Raw genomic sequence first — 17,051 nt, forward strand, 5'->3', positions numbered from 1 at the left:
AGTAAAAACACCGGCGGGAATCCATCCGTCACACACAAATGATCTGCTGCGTGGAGACGCGCATCTGATGCCTGTGATGGGCAAACTCGCGACTATGACAAGAAAAACCGACATGCGTGAGGATTCTGTCCTTTTTAGGGTCTCGTCTTCCTGTTTTTGGTTTGGTTACATGTCTTTGGTCCGTGTTGCGTTCATATATCATTCGAACCGCACCAGAGTTCGTTTGGAAGCGGACCGAGACCCATCTTTTCAGCGGTCTCGGTCCGCTTGTTTGGTGCGCACCAGGGTTCGGATGGCAGCGTTCACATATGTTCAAATGAACCGCACTAACTGAGCAATCGCACCAGGGTTCGTTTTAATCGAACCAAACATGACAAGTGTGAACGCACCCTTAGGGATTATTTGTGCAGCTCTCATCAGAAGTGTATCTGTAATACCTAAGGAAGCAGATCACTAAGTTTTGGAACAGAGCACATGGAGTAGAACACAGACAATCACATTCATTCATTCACTGGGAATGTTTCATGCACATTACTAACCTTTGGCATGAGGTCGCTTATTTAGAATATACTCTAAATTCATTAACATTAGAACAAGGTTAAAGCCACAATATGTAACTTTTCACCGCTAGAGTTCGCTTATTCAAAACAAAGGCGTAAATCATGGGAGGTGTTGTCTGCACGTCTACAGCTGGTGGAAAAGAATCGGGATGGGACTCATGTTCATGGATGAGATTATTAACGTTACTGTATTATGAAGCAGAGCAAGGCCGAGTGCTGTGCGAGCTGAACGAGGCCGCTGGAGCAATTGCTAATGAGAGACGAACGCGACACACGTCTCGAGAGCAGTGGAGCTTTTCTTATGCCACAGTCACTGGTCAAGAGAATGTAGGGTAAAGAAGCACTGTTTTATCAAATTAGATATGTTTGTTGTTGAAATTTGTTATAGTGCTATTCTACGTTAGCTCGGCAGCTACTATGACACACTTGTTGCACACTGCAGTAAGCTAGATCGATATTAGTCATGGTAAAACATGGTACTCACTGTAAATCAAGAAAACGAGATTTAAACAATAAGACTTACTGCGTTGAGCTATATAACATGATTAGTTATCTGTCGATGAATATATCCATCCAAACAGTTGCTCATCTGTCTAATAAAACATATAATATAATAAAGCATCTTTGGTGTTTCCATGGTTTCTACAAAAAAAAAAGAAAAAAAAAAAAGAGAGTAACGCAGGTATGATGTCATTGATAGGCGACGCATAGACACGTCTCGAATCCTGATTAAAATTGCTTATTTCTCTGGATTTAAACATTCTTGGAAACATTTGGGATAATAGAAGTACACAAGTCAACAAAATATATAACTCTAGTGGTCTAGTTGTAACGGAGGCGGGACTCAGGTAGGGATCCAAAAACTGGGGAGGGGGGGTGGGTGCCCTGGAGACCTACAGGCAGGAGATACTGGATGTGCAGGCGGGTACGGAGGTCTCCAGGGCAGGTCCAGGAACTCAGGCAGCCATAGTGGGCCGGCGGCCTCGGCGGGTCAGGTGCCACGGGTGGCCACGGCGGGTCAGGTGCCACGGGCGGCCACGGCGGGTCAGTTGCCACGGGCGGCCATGGCGGGTCAGGAGCCTCGGGCAGCCACGGCGGGTCAGATGGCCTGGGCAGCCACGGCAGGTCGGGTGGCTCGGGCGGCCACGGCAGGTCAGGTGATTCGGACAGCCACGGCAGGTCAGGTGGCTTGGACGGCCATGGCAGGACAGAGTCCATACATGGCCCTAGTGGCCTACAGTCCATGAATGGCCATAGTAGTTCAGAGGCCCTTAAAGGCCATGGTTGAGCAGGGTCCCCACCCACAAGCTCCCCACCCCTAGGTATACTGCCCCCCCCCAAAAAGTTCTTGGGGAAATCAAGGGAGGCATTGGCGGGTTCATGGGCAAGGAGCTCGGGTGGCGCCAGCAGGGCAGATGGCCTGAGCGGCAGCGGTAGAGCAAATGGTCCAGGCGGTGGTGGCAGGGCCGACCAAGGCTGCTCTGTGGCCTTATCAAGGAGAGCGGGCAGTTCGGTGACGGCCTCCATGGCCTTATCAAGGAGAGCGGGCAGTTCGGTGACGGCCTCCATGGCCGTATCAAGGAGAGCGGGCAGTTCGGTGACGGCCTCCATGGCCGTATCAAGGAGAGCGGGCAGTTCGGTGACGGCCTCCATGGCCGTATCAGGGAGAGCAGACAGCTCCGAGACGGCAGCGGGCTCGGGCTGCTCCGGGACGGCAGTGGGCTCGGGCTGCTCCGGGACGGCAGCGGGCTCGGGCTGCTCCGGGACGGCAGCGGGCTCGGGCTGCTCCGGGACGGCAGCGGGCTGGCATACAGTTTCAAAGTCAATTGCGCTCGAGTGCATCCTCCACGCACGTAGGACAGCCAGAACATAAAAAGTGAAAACAGCCCTCTTGGCCATGGCAGGACTAACAAGGAGAGTGGGCTCTGGAGCGGACTCACTGGCTGCAGCCAACTCAACGGCTGGAACGACCCCTACGTCCACAGACACCGAAGGGGCGGCCATCTTGCCCGTGGGCACTGGCAAAGCAGCCATTTTGTCCATCGCGTCCAGGGCGCTTGAGTGCGTTGCAACAGGCGAGCTTGAGAGCGTAGCAACCGGCGAGCTTGAGAGCGTTGCAACCGGCGAGCTTGAGAGCGTTGCAACAGGCGAGCTTGAGAGCGTAGCAACCGGCGAGCTTGAGAGCGTAGCAACCGGCGAGCTTGCGAGCGTAGCAACCGGCAGGCTTGAGAGCGAAGCGGCAGACTGGCTTGAGAGCGAAGCGGCAGACTGGCTTGAGAGCGAAGCGGCAGACTGGCTTGAGAGCGAAGCGGCAGACTGGCTTGAGAGCGAAGCGGCCGGCGGGCTTGAGTGCGAAGCGGCCGGCTGGCTTGAGAGCGGCGCGGCCGGCGGGATTGAGAATGAGACGGCTGGTGTATGCTTGGGAATACCAGCCGCCCGTGCTGAAATCAGCGGTGGGTCAACCACACTGGAACGTAATCCTTGCCGTTCTCTGACTGATCTAGAGATGTGACGTGGCTCTGGGCGATCAGTGGCGACGTGACATTGCTCTGGGCGATCAGCGAAGGCGTGACGTTGCTCTGGGCGATCTGCGAAGGCATGACGGTGCTCTGGGCGATCAGCGGCGACGTGACATTGCTCTGGGCGATCAACGAAGGCGTGACGTTGCTCTAGGTGATCAGCGAAGACGTGACTTGACTCTGGGCGATCAGCGGGGGTATGAACTGGCGTTGTTGTTGTTGTAGACGCCATCTTGTGAATGTCCTCTTTAGCGGCAGCCATTATGTGATGCAACGTGGTGTCGTGTTCCTCCGCGACACCCACGGTAAAACTAGAGCCACTCAGCTGCAATGCGAGGACAATATATTGCTCCAACGACCCCTCAGGCTGATGCAATGACGGAACTGAGCAGGTCAGATAGTCCACCGCGGAAGAATATCATGAGGCACACCTCATTAAAACAAGTTAACGGTGCCAGTTCTATAAAGTCCATGACATACTCCTCAATGGTTCTCTCTCCTTGACGGAGACACATTAATCGAGCAGACGGATTCATGATAGCTGAGACTGGAACACTCACCAAGCTGCTGGATCTGAGGAGGGCTAGGTCTTCTGTAACGGAGGCGGGACTCAGGTAGGGATCCAAATGCAAAGCTTTATTTACAGTGAGCGTAGTCATACAGGCAGGGTTAAACGGGAGTAAACGGGAACAACAAGGAACAGGCAGAATCGTAGTCAGGGTGCAGGCAATGGTCAGGACAGGCAGCAACGGGTCAACAAACAGGAGACAGGCAGGAACGGTAACACAGGACAGGCAGACAGGAAATAACGCTTGGAAATGCAACACTTGGGAAAACAAGACCTAGCAACAAGGTGGTGTGTGTGTGAGTGTTTTATAGTCCATGTAATGTGCTGCAGGTGTATGTGGCAACTGGCGATTGGACAGGAGTGTGTGCATGTGACTGATGATGACTGGCAAAGAGGATGATGGGAACTGTAGTCCGGAACTTGACAGGATTCATGACACTAGTGGTTGTTTAATCCAAAAATTCTACATATTGTGCCTTTAGGAACAAATTCAGGTGTATCCACGTGTTGTGAAATAAGCAGATTTTTTTTTTTTTTTTTGTGAGAATTTCACTTGTGCGTATAAATATGAATAATTTACACAATTAATACTGAACGAGACACTGTGTTTTCCTACAGCACACACAATACACAATGGCGCTAAAAACACAAGTAAGTCATGGGTGTGACGGAAAGGCAAAAACTGACGAACAATTTGTGACAGTGTGTGACAAACTTTGTAAACAATGTCACTTTAAGCTTTTGTGTATAAATAAATTAATGCGAAATGAAGATCAAATGAACCCGGCCTATTTACCTATTCATTTTCTTCATTTACCTCATCCTGGTTCATCAATGCACATCATTCCAAAAAATAAAAAAATTATTTCAACAAAATGAATAACTTGGTCCACCTGTGAGACATTCAGTTTCATCTTACATCATCTACGCCATGCAAGGTTATTGGCTAATATTTACAAAAAGTCAAAAAACTATATTTTTGCAGATCTTGACTTCATTTTGGCCTGAAAAAAATCAATTTTCAATTTCCAGTCTGGGCCTGTATTTATTTATTTATTTATTCTGAATATCACATTTAACTAAGTCATATTACGGAAATGCTGTTTCATGTTGACTTTTTGTCAAGTCAGTCTTGACTGGAAACAATTACAAACTCTAAAAAATACATAAGGTTTGCAAGAGTACATGAGTCAACATTCAGTTGTAAACCATTAGTAATAATTGTAAGGGTATTATCATTAAAATTCTTTAAAGGCATGGTGTGCTTTGTGAGTTTATCTGCAGTTACAGTATAGCATATTTAAAGTCACCTACCTGTTCAGGATGCTCGCTGCCTGTGATTTCAGCCACAGTGTTGAACGAGTCAACATCTGGCAGTGTTTGGGCCGCCATAGTAAGACGCACCACAATCCTCTGGCCTCTGCGGGCCATCCTAGCCATCATCTGGGCATCCTCGATAGTGATGCAGGCGGTGGGGATCTGAACCACTCCAGGCTGGTACCACTGCCAGCCAGTGTGGGGACTGAAAACAACACCACATGTGGGTTAAAAACATAAATATATGCTTTAAAATGTTTCATGAATTATTTTCACAATTTACACTACCGGTCAAAGGTTTGGAATAATATAGATATTTTTAAAGTCTCTAATGCATTTATTTGATCAAAAAATACATTTAAAAAAGAAGTAATATTATTACAATTTAAAAGAATGTTTAGATTTATTCCTGTGATGGCAAAGCTGAATGTTTTATGTGCCAGTATGTTTTGTGGTCCCGTGATAAAAAATTTTTTATGATTCTTTGATGAATAGAAAGTTCAAAAGAACATAATTTTTATTTGTTTTGTAACATTATGAATGTCTTCACTGTAAACTTTTGATCAATTTAATGCATCCTTGCTATTTCTTTATTTATAAACCCGATTCCAAAAAAGTTGGGACACTGTACAAATTGTGAATAAAAAAGGAGTGCAATAATTTACAAATCTCATAAACTTATATTTTATTTACAATAGAATATAGATAACATATCAGATGTTGAAAGTGAGACATTTTGAAATGTCAAGCCAAATATTGGCTCATTTTGGATTTTATGAGAGCTACACATTCCAAAAAAGTTGGGACAGGTAGCAATAAGAGGCCGGAAAAGTTAAATGTACATATAAGGAACAGCTGGAGGAACAATTTGCAGCTTATTAGGTCAATTGGCAACATGATTGGGTATAAAAAGAGCCTCTCAGAGTGGCAGTGTCTCTCAGAAGTCAAGATGGGCAGAGGATCACCAATTCCCCCAATGCTGCGGTGAAAAATAGTGGAGCAATATCAGAAAGGAGTTTCTCAGAGAAAAATTACAAAGAGTTTGAAGTTATCATCATCTACAGTGCATAATATCATCCAAAGATTCAGAGAATCTGGAACAATCTCTGTGCGTAAGGGTCAAGGCCGGAACACCATACCGGATGCCCGTGATCTTCAGGCCCTTAGACGGCACTGCATCACATAAAGGAATGCTACTGCAATGGAAATCACAACATGGGCTCAGGAATACTTCCAGAAAACATTGTCGGTGAACACAATCCACCGTGCCATTCGCCGTTGCCGGCTTGAACTCTATAGATCAAAAAAGAAGCCGTATCTAAACATGATCCAGAAGCGCAGGCGTTTTCTCTGGGCCAAGGCTCATTTAAAATGGACTGTGGCAAAGTGGAAAACCGTTCTGTGGTCAGACGAATCAAAATTTGAAGTTCTTTTTGGTAAAACTGGGACACCATGTCATCCGGACTAAAGAGGACAAGGACAACCCAAGTTGTTATCAGCGCTCAGTTCAGAAGCCTGCATCTCTGATGGTATGGGGTTGCATGAGTGCATGTGACATGGGCAGCTTACATATCTGAAAAGGCACCATCAATGCTGAAAGGTATATCCAAGTTCTAGAACAACATATGCTCCCATCCAGATGTTGTCTCTTTCAGGGAAGACCTTGCATTTTCCAACATGACAATGCCAGACCACATACTGCATCAATTACAACATCATCCGGGTACTGAAATGGCCAGCCTGCAGTCCAGATCTTTCACCCATAGAAAACATCTGGTGCATCATTAAGAGGAAGATGCGACAAAGAAGACCTAAGACAGTTGAGCACCTAGAAGCCTGTATTAGACAAGAATGGGACAACATTCCTATTCCTAAACTTGAGCAACTTGTCTCCTCAGTCCCCAGACGTTTGCAGACTGTTATAAAAAGAGGGGATGCCACACAGTGGTAAACATGGCCTTGTCCCAACTTTTTTGAGATGTGTTGATGCCATGAAATTTAAAATCAACTTATTTTTCCCCTAAAATGATACATTTTCTCAGTTTAAACATTTGATATGTCATCTATGTTGTATTCTGAATAAAATATTGAAATTTGAAACTTCCACATCATTGCATTCTGTTTTTATTCACAATTTGTACAGTGTCCCAACTTTTTTGGAATCGGGTTTGTATTTATTTATTTTATTTTTTTAACCTTACCCCGAACCCCTGAATGGATTTAAATATTGATAACAATAAGTAATGTTTCCTGAGCACCAAATCAGCATATTTGAATGATTTCTGACGGATCATGTGACACTGAAATATTACAAATATTTTATATAATATTTATTTATATAAATATTACATATTGTTACATTGTACTAATATGTCACAATATTACTGTTTTTACTGTAGTTTTCATCAAGTAAATATAGCCTTGGAAAGCATAACTTAATTATTCCAAACTTTCGATCTGTAGTGTATTTTATTTAAAGAAACAAGTAATCTCTGGAGTGTCAGTCTTTAAGGTTACTTTTAAACTTATTTTAATGACCTTCTTTTGTTGACACATTATTCAAATTTCTATTTAAAAATCCAGTAGCCTTTACTTTACAGAGGCAATCCTATTAATGATTCCTTTTGATTCTGACCTGTTGATGGAGAATGGAGTTACTGAACGGATAAGAGAGGCAACGGCTCCAACTTTAGCAGCTTCTGAGGCCCCTGAAGCCCGATAGGCTACGGTCTCTCCATAGCTGACAAACGGCTGGTTATACACAACGATTTTCCCTTTAGCCTCACTCGCTCGCTTCCTCAGCTCTTCAAAAGAGTCCACCACGATTACCTCTGCCTCTATACCTGCCAGAAGAACATAAGCTTAGATATTAGCAGGTGCAGGTATTTAAAAGGTAATCACTAGATGATGGACTGTGTCTACTAACCCCCTGGAGGAGTTCCAACACTACTTCCAAGCCCAAGTATGGCTAAAGTGTGGTTTCTCGGTAGAAGCATCACTGCACTCTCCTCCCCCCGCACCCAGTGAGGGATCTTCACAGGCTCTAGATGCACATTGTCCAGTCCGTCCTGTCTAAGGGCATTGTACATGTACTTAATGGCCAGGTCTAGGTTCTTAGAACCACTCACTCTGTTTCCAATAGTGTCAGTGAACTCAGCCAGCCTCTCGTAGGAACGGTTCTGGGCTTTTCCATATACTGCCAGGTTTATGATTTGTTGAGCGATGTTAGAGTACTTAGAAACCTCTCTGGATATTTCTGACAGGGGTTTACTGTCATAACTGTGAGGCCTAGATTGACACTGTAGAATACAGCAGAGGATAAGAAGAGTAGGCAGCACCTGACTGCTGGAGTTATGACCCCTGTTTTTATTACCAGTCATCTGAAAAGCACATGAGAGAAACAGAACAAGTCATACACATCTGCTTAAATAAAAAAATGCTACTTATTAATACAGTATTAAATGAGTTAAATGTGCTTTAAACCATTTAAAATATATATGAAGTAATTTTTTCTCTAATCTGACAGTAATGCAGTTCAACTGGTTATTAAATAATTTGTTTCCTGGAACTGTTTTCAACTTTTTTTTTTTTCATGTTCGTTTCTGATATGAAAACATTTTACACATTTAAACAAAAAGATTTAAGCTACTCCCATTTTTTTTCGACAACTCTCGCATGTTAGATTGATACAGTAACAATAACAATCACATTATGTTCATACCATAGGGTTCATACTGAACCTAAAAATCTAAAAATACAACGAACTGTTTGATTTTATGCAAAAAAATAAATAAAAATACACCACGTAACACCTTATTCTGGGTTTTATGGGAAAGGCATTAGAATAATTGTATGCATAATTTGAATAACTAAGTATTAAAATGTATGAACAATTTACCGGCATGTCTCAAAGTACACTGTACCAGTATACTGTACATTCCTTGAAAACATTGGGTGCTCATGTGGCTACGGCAAGCGCCCTGGAACAATCACACAAAACGCATTTAGTATACGCCTTTCAAAACAACATTCCACAAACCGTTGTAGTTTTTTATATTCTTTATATTGATTTCAAAACTCACGGATGACTGTATGTAATGTATATGTTTTTTGTTTTTTTTTTGTTGTTGTTGTTGTTGTTTTTTGTTTTTATTAGAAATCCCATAAGAATTATTATTTTTTATAACCTAATTAAAAACATTAAAACAATTCCCCCAATAAATTATCATTTGTAGGAGAGCAGGGCCAAAAATAACACTTTTTGACGTTCTCAGTTTGTGTAAATTCACTTGGGGTTCAGAGTATTTTTTTATTTTTTTTCCCACATTAATTTCACACATGTCCAGTGGTTTTGTTTCAATAATATATATATATATATATATATATATATATATATATATATATATATATATATATATATATATATATATATATATATATATATATATATATATATATATATATTTTTTTTTTTTTTTTTTTTTCTTCTTTATTTACCCCGAACGCTTGGAAGTGAAATGTGACAACATGCCCCATAGATGGGGCACATTGAAACATGACCATACAACTGCTAAAAATGTTATCTGATCTAATAAAAAAATATATACAAGACAAACTAAAATATTTTGTCAATAAAATACAATTATTAACTTTTTCATATAAAATAATTTTTTAATAATTAAAAATAAACTTTTTTTTTTTTTTTTGCGTTTGACAACAAACACAAAACACAGCTATACAGCATAGTTCAAAACATCATAATAATTAATAATTTCTGAACATTGTCTTTATTCACCTTTTTCTCATGACAACATGCCCCACCTGCACAACTGGGATTTAACAGCACTCCTTATCACAACGTTGTGAGTTGGTATTTGATGGTATATTGGGCGACGTCTATCGTAGTCATGAAATTACCAAAAAGTACGAATAAATTACGTAACTAGTAAGTCGTGTGTTAGTCATTAAAAAAAAAAAAAAAAAAAAAAAAGAAGATGTAAGCTAAAAATTTAATATTCAACAACTGTTTTACGAGTTGTTGTTTTTTTTTTTTTTTTTTTTTTTTTTTTGTCAAATTTCGATATCATTTAGGCTATGTAAACTAGCCTAATACATATTTGAATATGACGTGACAAAAATATAACAAAGCCTTGAAATTTCGACATATTTAAGCAAAAGATTAAGAGTTAATAACAAGTACTTCAAAATGAATTACTTTACAATTAATTCTCCCCAATTAGATCTCTCTCCTTGGATTGGTATGACATTATACGGCCTTAAAACCCTTGGTTAATTAGCCTGTCAATGCAAATTTGATCCCATGTGAAAAAAATCATATAGTAATTTATAGTGTTTTTGAACCATACTATAGTAAATTGTAGTATACTGTATATGTTATATTATTTACTATTTACAATACTATAGTGAACTGATAAATTGTAAAAAATACTGTAGTTTTTACCACAGTAACCTAGTGTATTATAGTATAATATACTCTATAGTTGTAGAAAACTTAGTACAGTATTGGGTAAAGTAATTTGTTTATATTACTATGGTTGTTATATTACCACAGCAACTATAGAATTACCACAACAAATGAATTCAAGTACTTTAATATAGTATGGTTACTATAAATTAGTATTTTTTCATGTGGGTACACTGTAAAAATGACTGTGAATTTAACGGTAAAAGACTGTAAAAATGCTATGGTGAAAAACAGTTTTCACCGGTTTACAGAAAGTTTCCATACTATATATGGTGAATAACTGTAATAGATCTAAAGGTACATTTAATGTAATTTAAGGTAAAATACTGTTAAATTTACAGTTTTTGTAATTTTTTTCATAGTTGAATGTGACGCGACAAAAATATAACAAAGCCTTGAATATTTTACATATTTAGGCAAAAGATTAAGAGTGAATGTGTGCATAATCAACACGTAGGCCTATAACAAGTACTTCAAAATGAATTACTTTACAATTAATTCTCCCTAATTAGATCTCTCTCCTTGGTTTGGTTTGACATTACGGCCTTTAAACCCTTGGCGAATTAGCCTTCTGGCAATACAAATTTGATGTCATGACTGGGCAACACACAACACTAAAAAGCGGTAAATATCAAAACAAACAAATTTATGAATAATACATGTCAACTTGAATGTCAACTTGAAAATGAAGGGCAGGGGCTTGTGCAGCTACGCTCATGCTTATGCATATATTTTCTAGAACAGTTGTGGACAGGTGTTTTGACAGCAACTAGTGCGAGGTTCTTTTGGAATAAAACAGCCTTTGTGGCAACTTGTGCGTTTAGTACATTTTCCTGTCAGAGCTTTAACATCTAGGGATAAATCCCAGAGCAATCTTCTTCAGAGGTGTTACATTTCCACCACAGCTTGTGTTTGATGGTCCAAAGAGAGCTGAGAGACACTTGGCATGCATATTGATTCATGATGTACATATTCATACACACACATTGAACAGTTGAGGATAATCTCCAAAGAGAGGTGCACAAGGTGAATTCAAGTTGATGCACAAGAAGCATAATTAAAATACCATGAGAAAATGTTTATTCAGTAGTGTTTTTTTTATGAAATACAATACTGTTTCTGTAATTCTGTGACATCACCACTCATCACATTTCTCCAGTTCCAGCTTTTAACATCATTCTGATGCACAAATGTCCTCAAATCCCTGTAGAACTGTTTCAGAACAGTAGGCACTTCAAGGGCTTCTAAAACATTTGTGAATATACATTTTCATAGATTTTGTTTTAACTAACATATTACATATAATATGTAGTATATAAATAATTATATTCTATAAATTATTGTATATTAACATATACAGAGACGTCGTTGACTCGAAATGGTCAGGTCTTTAAAAAGAAACATTTGAAATGCACATGAAAAGAGTAAAAATGAGCAGATGTGATTCACGTTATTAATCATCATCACTGTTAACAACACTGTTTGAGTCTTTGGAAGGTCAGAGACATTCAGCAGAATATGCTCGAGTCAGAAACTATAGAGAAATCATTTTAAAAGCTGCTTCCGCATGAGGGATAATATTATGAAATGAAGAAAAATGGCCTTCATTAGGGTTTCAGTCAACAGTGAACGTTGAAAACGCGTCGATTGAGAAGAGCGTGGGCGTAAAAATCAGTAAAACTGCCGACTTTTACTGGGTAAATGACATTAACCTGTCATGGAAGATTCATTCTTGGACTCATTACATTTGTTCATAATCCATATCTTATTCTAATGAACTTTTTTCACTTCTAAGTGTTGGGTAACTGGATATCAAATAGTTTTTTGGGGGGTTGACCTTGATAAGCTTGTGTCCAATGTAGACATATCATGGTTAAAGTCATTTTGATCATTTAAGTCTATTGAATGCTATGAATGGAGGCATGGCAAACTTTGATGAAACAGTCAAGTACTACTGATTTTCCTAAGAGACAGAAAAAGAGAGAATGAAGGAGCGCAAGTATGGAGGAATGTGTAGAATTTGAACTTTCAGGGACTTAACACTGTACCAACTACATTAGAATCATGAAAAATAACAAAATACATTTAAACATTCTGTAGTATGCTGTGATGTTTGAATGATTTCATATTGGCCAGACCAAAATACACACATAATGGCACAAGCCAAAGGAGATAAAACCCTTTACAAAAATGATGAGATGATGACAACGAAATTACTTATAAAGTCCACACTGAGATAAGTTACTGAAAAGTAATCAGTGGAAAATTAAAGGTCTCAGATATAACCCAGGATTTCCACCCTGGAATTGTCTTGTTCTTTAATAAAACATACCTCTACTGTTATAAAGTAGTCAATGACTAAAACCTGTGAGAAATGATTTACTTTCATACACTGACAACAATTGTTTTCAAAAACCATAGAGAAACAATCTTTGATCCCAAAAAAGAAAATACAAGCCCCGGTTGGGTTTGTGAAGCAAAATTACTTTTTTGTTACATTTTTAAATAAGTAAAGGTTCCCCGTAAAAAAAATCCCCTCGATGTGCTACCGATCCACCATTACTCTCGGAGAGGAGTTGGTTGTCATAATGATGTTACTGTTGGCAATGATTGGTCATTCAGGCGTAGAACTCTTTACTCGGAGCCTTCTGATAGGCTGAGCTGGGTGGCTTGCGCTCTCCAAGGTCATAGCTGCCCTCATCCTTCTTTCTCATACGGTACACCAGAAGGAGGATCAGGAAGATGGCAAACAGGAAGCCAATCACTCCACCCGCTATAACCGCTGCACCAAGAAGAAAGACACCATGTCAAACAAAAATAATATTGTTTACGTTTATAATAAAGGCTCACGGCTACAATTGAAATGAATCAAAATATCAGTGAAAATCTGAAATGGTTTGTCAATTTATTAATTTACAGAAAATAGATTGGATGATTCTTCAATTATGGGCACTTTTGATTACTTCAAAGTAAAAAAAAAAAAAAATCTTCAAAAAACTATATTTAATCTTATAACATTTATGTTGTGGAATGAAGCTCACATCAAATATTGCTCAGTTAGGTCATCTAAAATGTTTTAAATGAATTACGTTTCTATTTGTTGTATTACTCTGGCAGAGATATGCTTCCCCATCATGATATGCTTCCCCATGATAACCCTTGGAAGATTTTTAGTATGGTAATGTATTTGACAATGTTAATGTATTTGGTCTCGTTGGAACAGATCTGCTACGCTTCTGCTGCTGCTGTTGATTATTTCTGCTGCTGCAGAACAAATACAGGAACTTGCTACTGCCAATACATACGCTGATATGCTGCTGTGCTATGCTGCTGCACATAGAGCATACATATTAGTGCTGTCAATCAATTAAACTTAATTTTGATTAAAAACATTGGAGTTGGGCATCTTTTTATGAATGAATGCCAGTATCACTGGTACTAATACTGATGTCTAAACATTAATTATAGACATTCATCATTACAATATAACTAAAAGTTATCAATTTCAACATTTATTAGGCTTTAATTTAAGTTAACTTATAATAAATGTCATATTTACCTTCCTACCCATCTAACAGGAAATATACAGAAATTGAATAAAGTTACCAAACACACAGTCTTCACTGCATAAATTATAAATTAAATATAGATTAATCCTTATTAAAGATAATTTTTTCTCTGTTACCTTTGATCTTTGATCAACATTAATGACAGACATCACAGCGACTGGTTTATTAGGCTGCTGTGACTTTAAGACCTGCCGCTTGCGTTAAATATTTTTAACAAGTTAAAAAGAAAAAGATTAACTGCATGCGTTAATGTGTTAATTTTGACAGCACTACGTATATATATAAATTACTTATAGCATATGTACTGTATACAGGTGGTGCTGGGGAAGGTGGAGGGTTTCAAAGGAAAGCGCACTGCATACTGCAATAGCGATTGTTAATCAGCCATTTAAATATTGTGAGCAGCAAGCTCATTGGCTACAGATGCGACATAAACCAATCAGCTTTAAGTAGTTAAAGGTACAATATGTAATAATTTTGTCCGCTAGAGGTCGCTAGAAGCGTATTCAAAACAAAGGCGTAGCTTGATGACGCTAAGTTTGAGAGAATCTTGGGATATGTGGTCTCCATCTCAACGGACGGTGCAAAAGAACAGGGATTGGAGTTGGGAAGAACTCATGTTCATGGATTAGATTATTAACCTTACTGTAGTATAAAGCAGATCAGCACCGAGTGTTGTGGGAGCTGAACAAGGCCGCTGGAGCGATTTCGCAACACATGCCTTATGAGCAGCAGAACCTTTATTATGCCGCAGTCGCTGGCACCGCTTCCGCTTTTCCGGTCATGAGTATGAGGTAACAGCTCTGTTTATTATTAGATACATTTGAGTGTGTTGAAAATGATGTTATAACGTTACTCTGTGCGTTCGCTCGGCGGCTGCTGTGAGACACTTGTTTGAGACACACTGCAGTAAGATAGATCGATTTTAGAATATCATATTAGATACAGGATGCTTGTGTTGATAAATGGCATGCAAATAATTTTAAAACGTATTGTATGATGGAGAAAATTATATATTACTGTTAATAAAAATAAATCTGCATCTGATAATGCTAAGTTAGCTACCTGACAAAATAGTGTTTTTCTCTGAGGCATGGTAAAGCATGGTAAACATGTTGAGCTATATAACAATAATTTGTTTTCTGTCTATAAATGTATCAAAACAGTTGTTCCCTAGTCTATTAAAATCTGTAATGTTTTAAAGCGTCTTTGGTGTTTCCATGGTTTCTACAAAATAAAACCGAGGGTAACGTGGGTATGACGCAATTGACAGGCGACTCCTCCTCCACTTTACAAATAGTGAGGAGTCCACTCACGATTTACAAATAGTTGGAAACATTTGGGATATTGTAAGTACTCAAGCGAACAAAATATATAATACTGGCCTAGTGGTTTTTGGATATTTTACTGCAAAAATATTACACATTGTACCTTTAAAGGATTAGTTCACTTTCAAATGAAAATTAGCTCAAGCTTTACTCAACCTCAAGCCATCCTAGGTGTATTTGACTTTTTTTGTTTCTGATGAAGACAATCAAAGAAATATTAATAAATATCCTGACGCATCCGAGCATAATAATGGCAGTAATGCGTTAGCAAACGAGTATGAGCTGAGATCAGAAATAAGAAAGTCATATACACCTAAGATGGCTTGAGGGTGAGTAAAGCTAGGTGTAATTTTCATTTGAAAATGAACTAATCCTTTAACGCTGAGAATATCATCAGTTTGCATTAAGGGCCCATGAGCTGTGTCATCTAGAGTTTCATGACAGAACTAGGCATGAAATGAAAAATAAAACTTTTTTGTTTGTTTGTTTGTATGTTTGTTTTTTAGAAAATTTGTTATTTGGAAAAAAATTACACATACCCAAAACTAAACTTAAATAAATGTGCAAAGAAGAATTTACCTGATTTTATGACCTTTAAAAAGTCCAGACTGAGGACAAAATAGAGGCATTGTAGCAATTATAACATTTAAACAATGTTGAAATTTGACCAAACATTCATTTAAGAGGCAAATTAAAATTAGAATAATTGCATTTTTAAAACATTTCGTCTTTCAAGTCTTAATAGGGGACTGAAATGTTGCCCTTATTGAAGAATCACCCCAATGTTTTCATTTTGAACATACCTGCCAGCACTTCTGTCCTTTGGAAAAGATTTTCTGTTCGAACCTCATGAAGTGGGTCAGCATCTTGTACAACACTCGGTGAGCTGGTGGCTTCAACAGTGACCTGGGGCTTTTCTGTCTGATAGTTAGAGATCTAAAAAAAACAGTGAGAGAGAAAGACAGCTTAACATCAAAATTGCTGACACAAAAAAACAATTCAGCTTGTATATAGTGTCGGAAAAAGTGAAGAGATTCAATAACAAGATTGAAGGATCCAACATAACAGTGATGTTTAGTAAAAAACTGCGAGAGACAGCAGGTCAGTATGTGCCTCAAAGAGGGGCAATATCAAAAGTATCACAAGTTGTCACAGTTTTGCAGGCTGTGCAGGTTTTCGGAGCAGTGGGAGTCAGCATAAGCTTTGATAGTGTCAGAAGCAGTACGACTGAAATGGGCGAGCAATCGCACCTCTGGTCCCATGTCTGAGTCGATGACTGTCTCTATGCTGAATTGGTCTATCTCTTTGGAAATGGAGGACTCCAAGCTGGGGCTGCTGGTGTAGACAGGCTCCTGAGTAGACCCCGCATTGAATTCTGGGTACCGCACAATTACCGTGGAAGTGTCTTCATCATCATCTGTGTCACTAAAACCTAAAGTGTGAAATAAAGAAATTAGATAAATCAGCCATTAGAATGTTTTCCATATACAAATGAAACAATTTGTTGCAGTCCACCTTGAATTTGATTGGCTGAGTAGCATTTTTTACTCAGCTTGTCTTTTTTGTGCATTCCAAACAGTCAGTCTGTGCTGGTAGGAATTTTAAAGTGTCTCTTTGTGCAGGTTACAATAATATGCCAGTAGGTGGAGACAAGTGACTGTAATTATGTCATTTGTCATTTGAATCATTCACTCAACCAGCTCAT

The 17,051-nt window shown here is 39.2% G+C and overlaps 2 protein-coding genes across 4 annotated transcripts in view; both read right to left on the reverse strand.

Annotated features, from left to right (window-relative positions):
• The window catches only part of LOC137030771 (carboxypeptidase Q-like), a 79,476-nt gene extending 68,113 nt beyond the window's left edge, over positions 1-11,363 (reverse strand). Inside the window, exons 1-5 of one of the 2 annotated variants that reach the window (XM_067401210.1) lie at positions 9,760-11,363; positions 8,863-8,944; positions 7,891-8,344; positions 7,600-7,801; positions 4,962-5,169 (exon numbers count right to left, since the gene is read on the reverse strand). In XM_067401210.1, the coding sequence (XP_067257311.1) occupies positions 4,962-5,169; positions 7,600-7,801; positions 7,891-8,344; positions 8,863-8,868 (870 nt within the window). In that variant the 5' untranslated portion in view covers positions 8,869-8,944; positions 9,760-11,363. Of the gene's footprint in view, positions 1-4,961; positions 5,170-7,599; positions 7,808-7,890; positions 8,345-8,862; positions 8,945-9,759 lie in introns of both variants that reach the window. The other variant, XM_067401205.1, reaches the window with a different exon arrangement.
• A 143-nt stretch (positions 11,364-11,506) lies between these two features.
• Positions 11,507-17,051, reverse strand: part of LOC137030782 (syndecan-2-A-like) — a 43,572-nt gene continuing 38,027 nt past the window's right edge. The window contains exons 3-6 of one of the 2 annotated variants that reach the window (XM_067401221.1): positions 16,597-16,778; positions 16,150-16,282; positions 15,926-15,954; positions 13,096-13,231 (exon numbers count right to left, since the gene is read on the reverse strand). In XM_067401221.1, the coding sequence (XP_067257322.1) occupies positions 15,941-15,954; positions 16,150-16,282; positions 16,597-16,778 (329 nt within the window). In that variant the 3' untranslated portion in view covers positions 13,096-13,231; positions 15,926-15,940. Of the gene's footprint in view, positions 13,232-15,925; positions 15,955-16,149; positions 16,283-16,596; positions 16,779-17,051 lie in introns of both variants that reach the window. The other variant, XM_067401217.1, reaches the window with a different exon arrangement.

This window comes from Chanodichthys erythropterus, chromosome 2, assembly GCF_024489055.1.
Source record: "Chanodichthys erythropterus isolate Z2021 chromosome 2, ASM2448905v1, whole genome shotgun sequence".
NCBI classification, from domain to species: Eukaryota; Metazoa; Chordata; class Actinopteri; order Cypriniformes; family Xenocyprididae; genus Chanodichthys; species Chanodichthys erythropterus.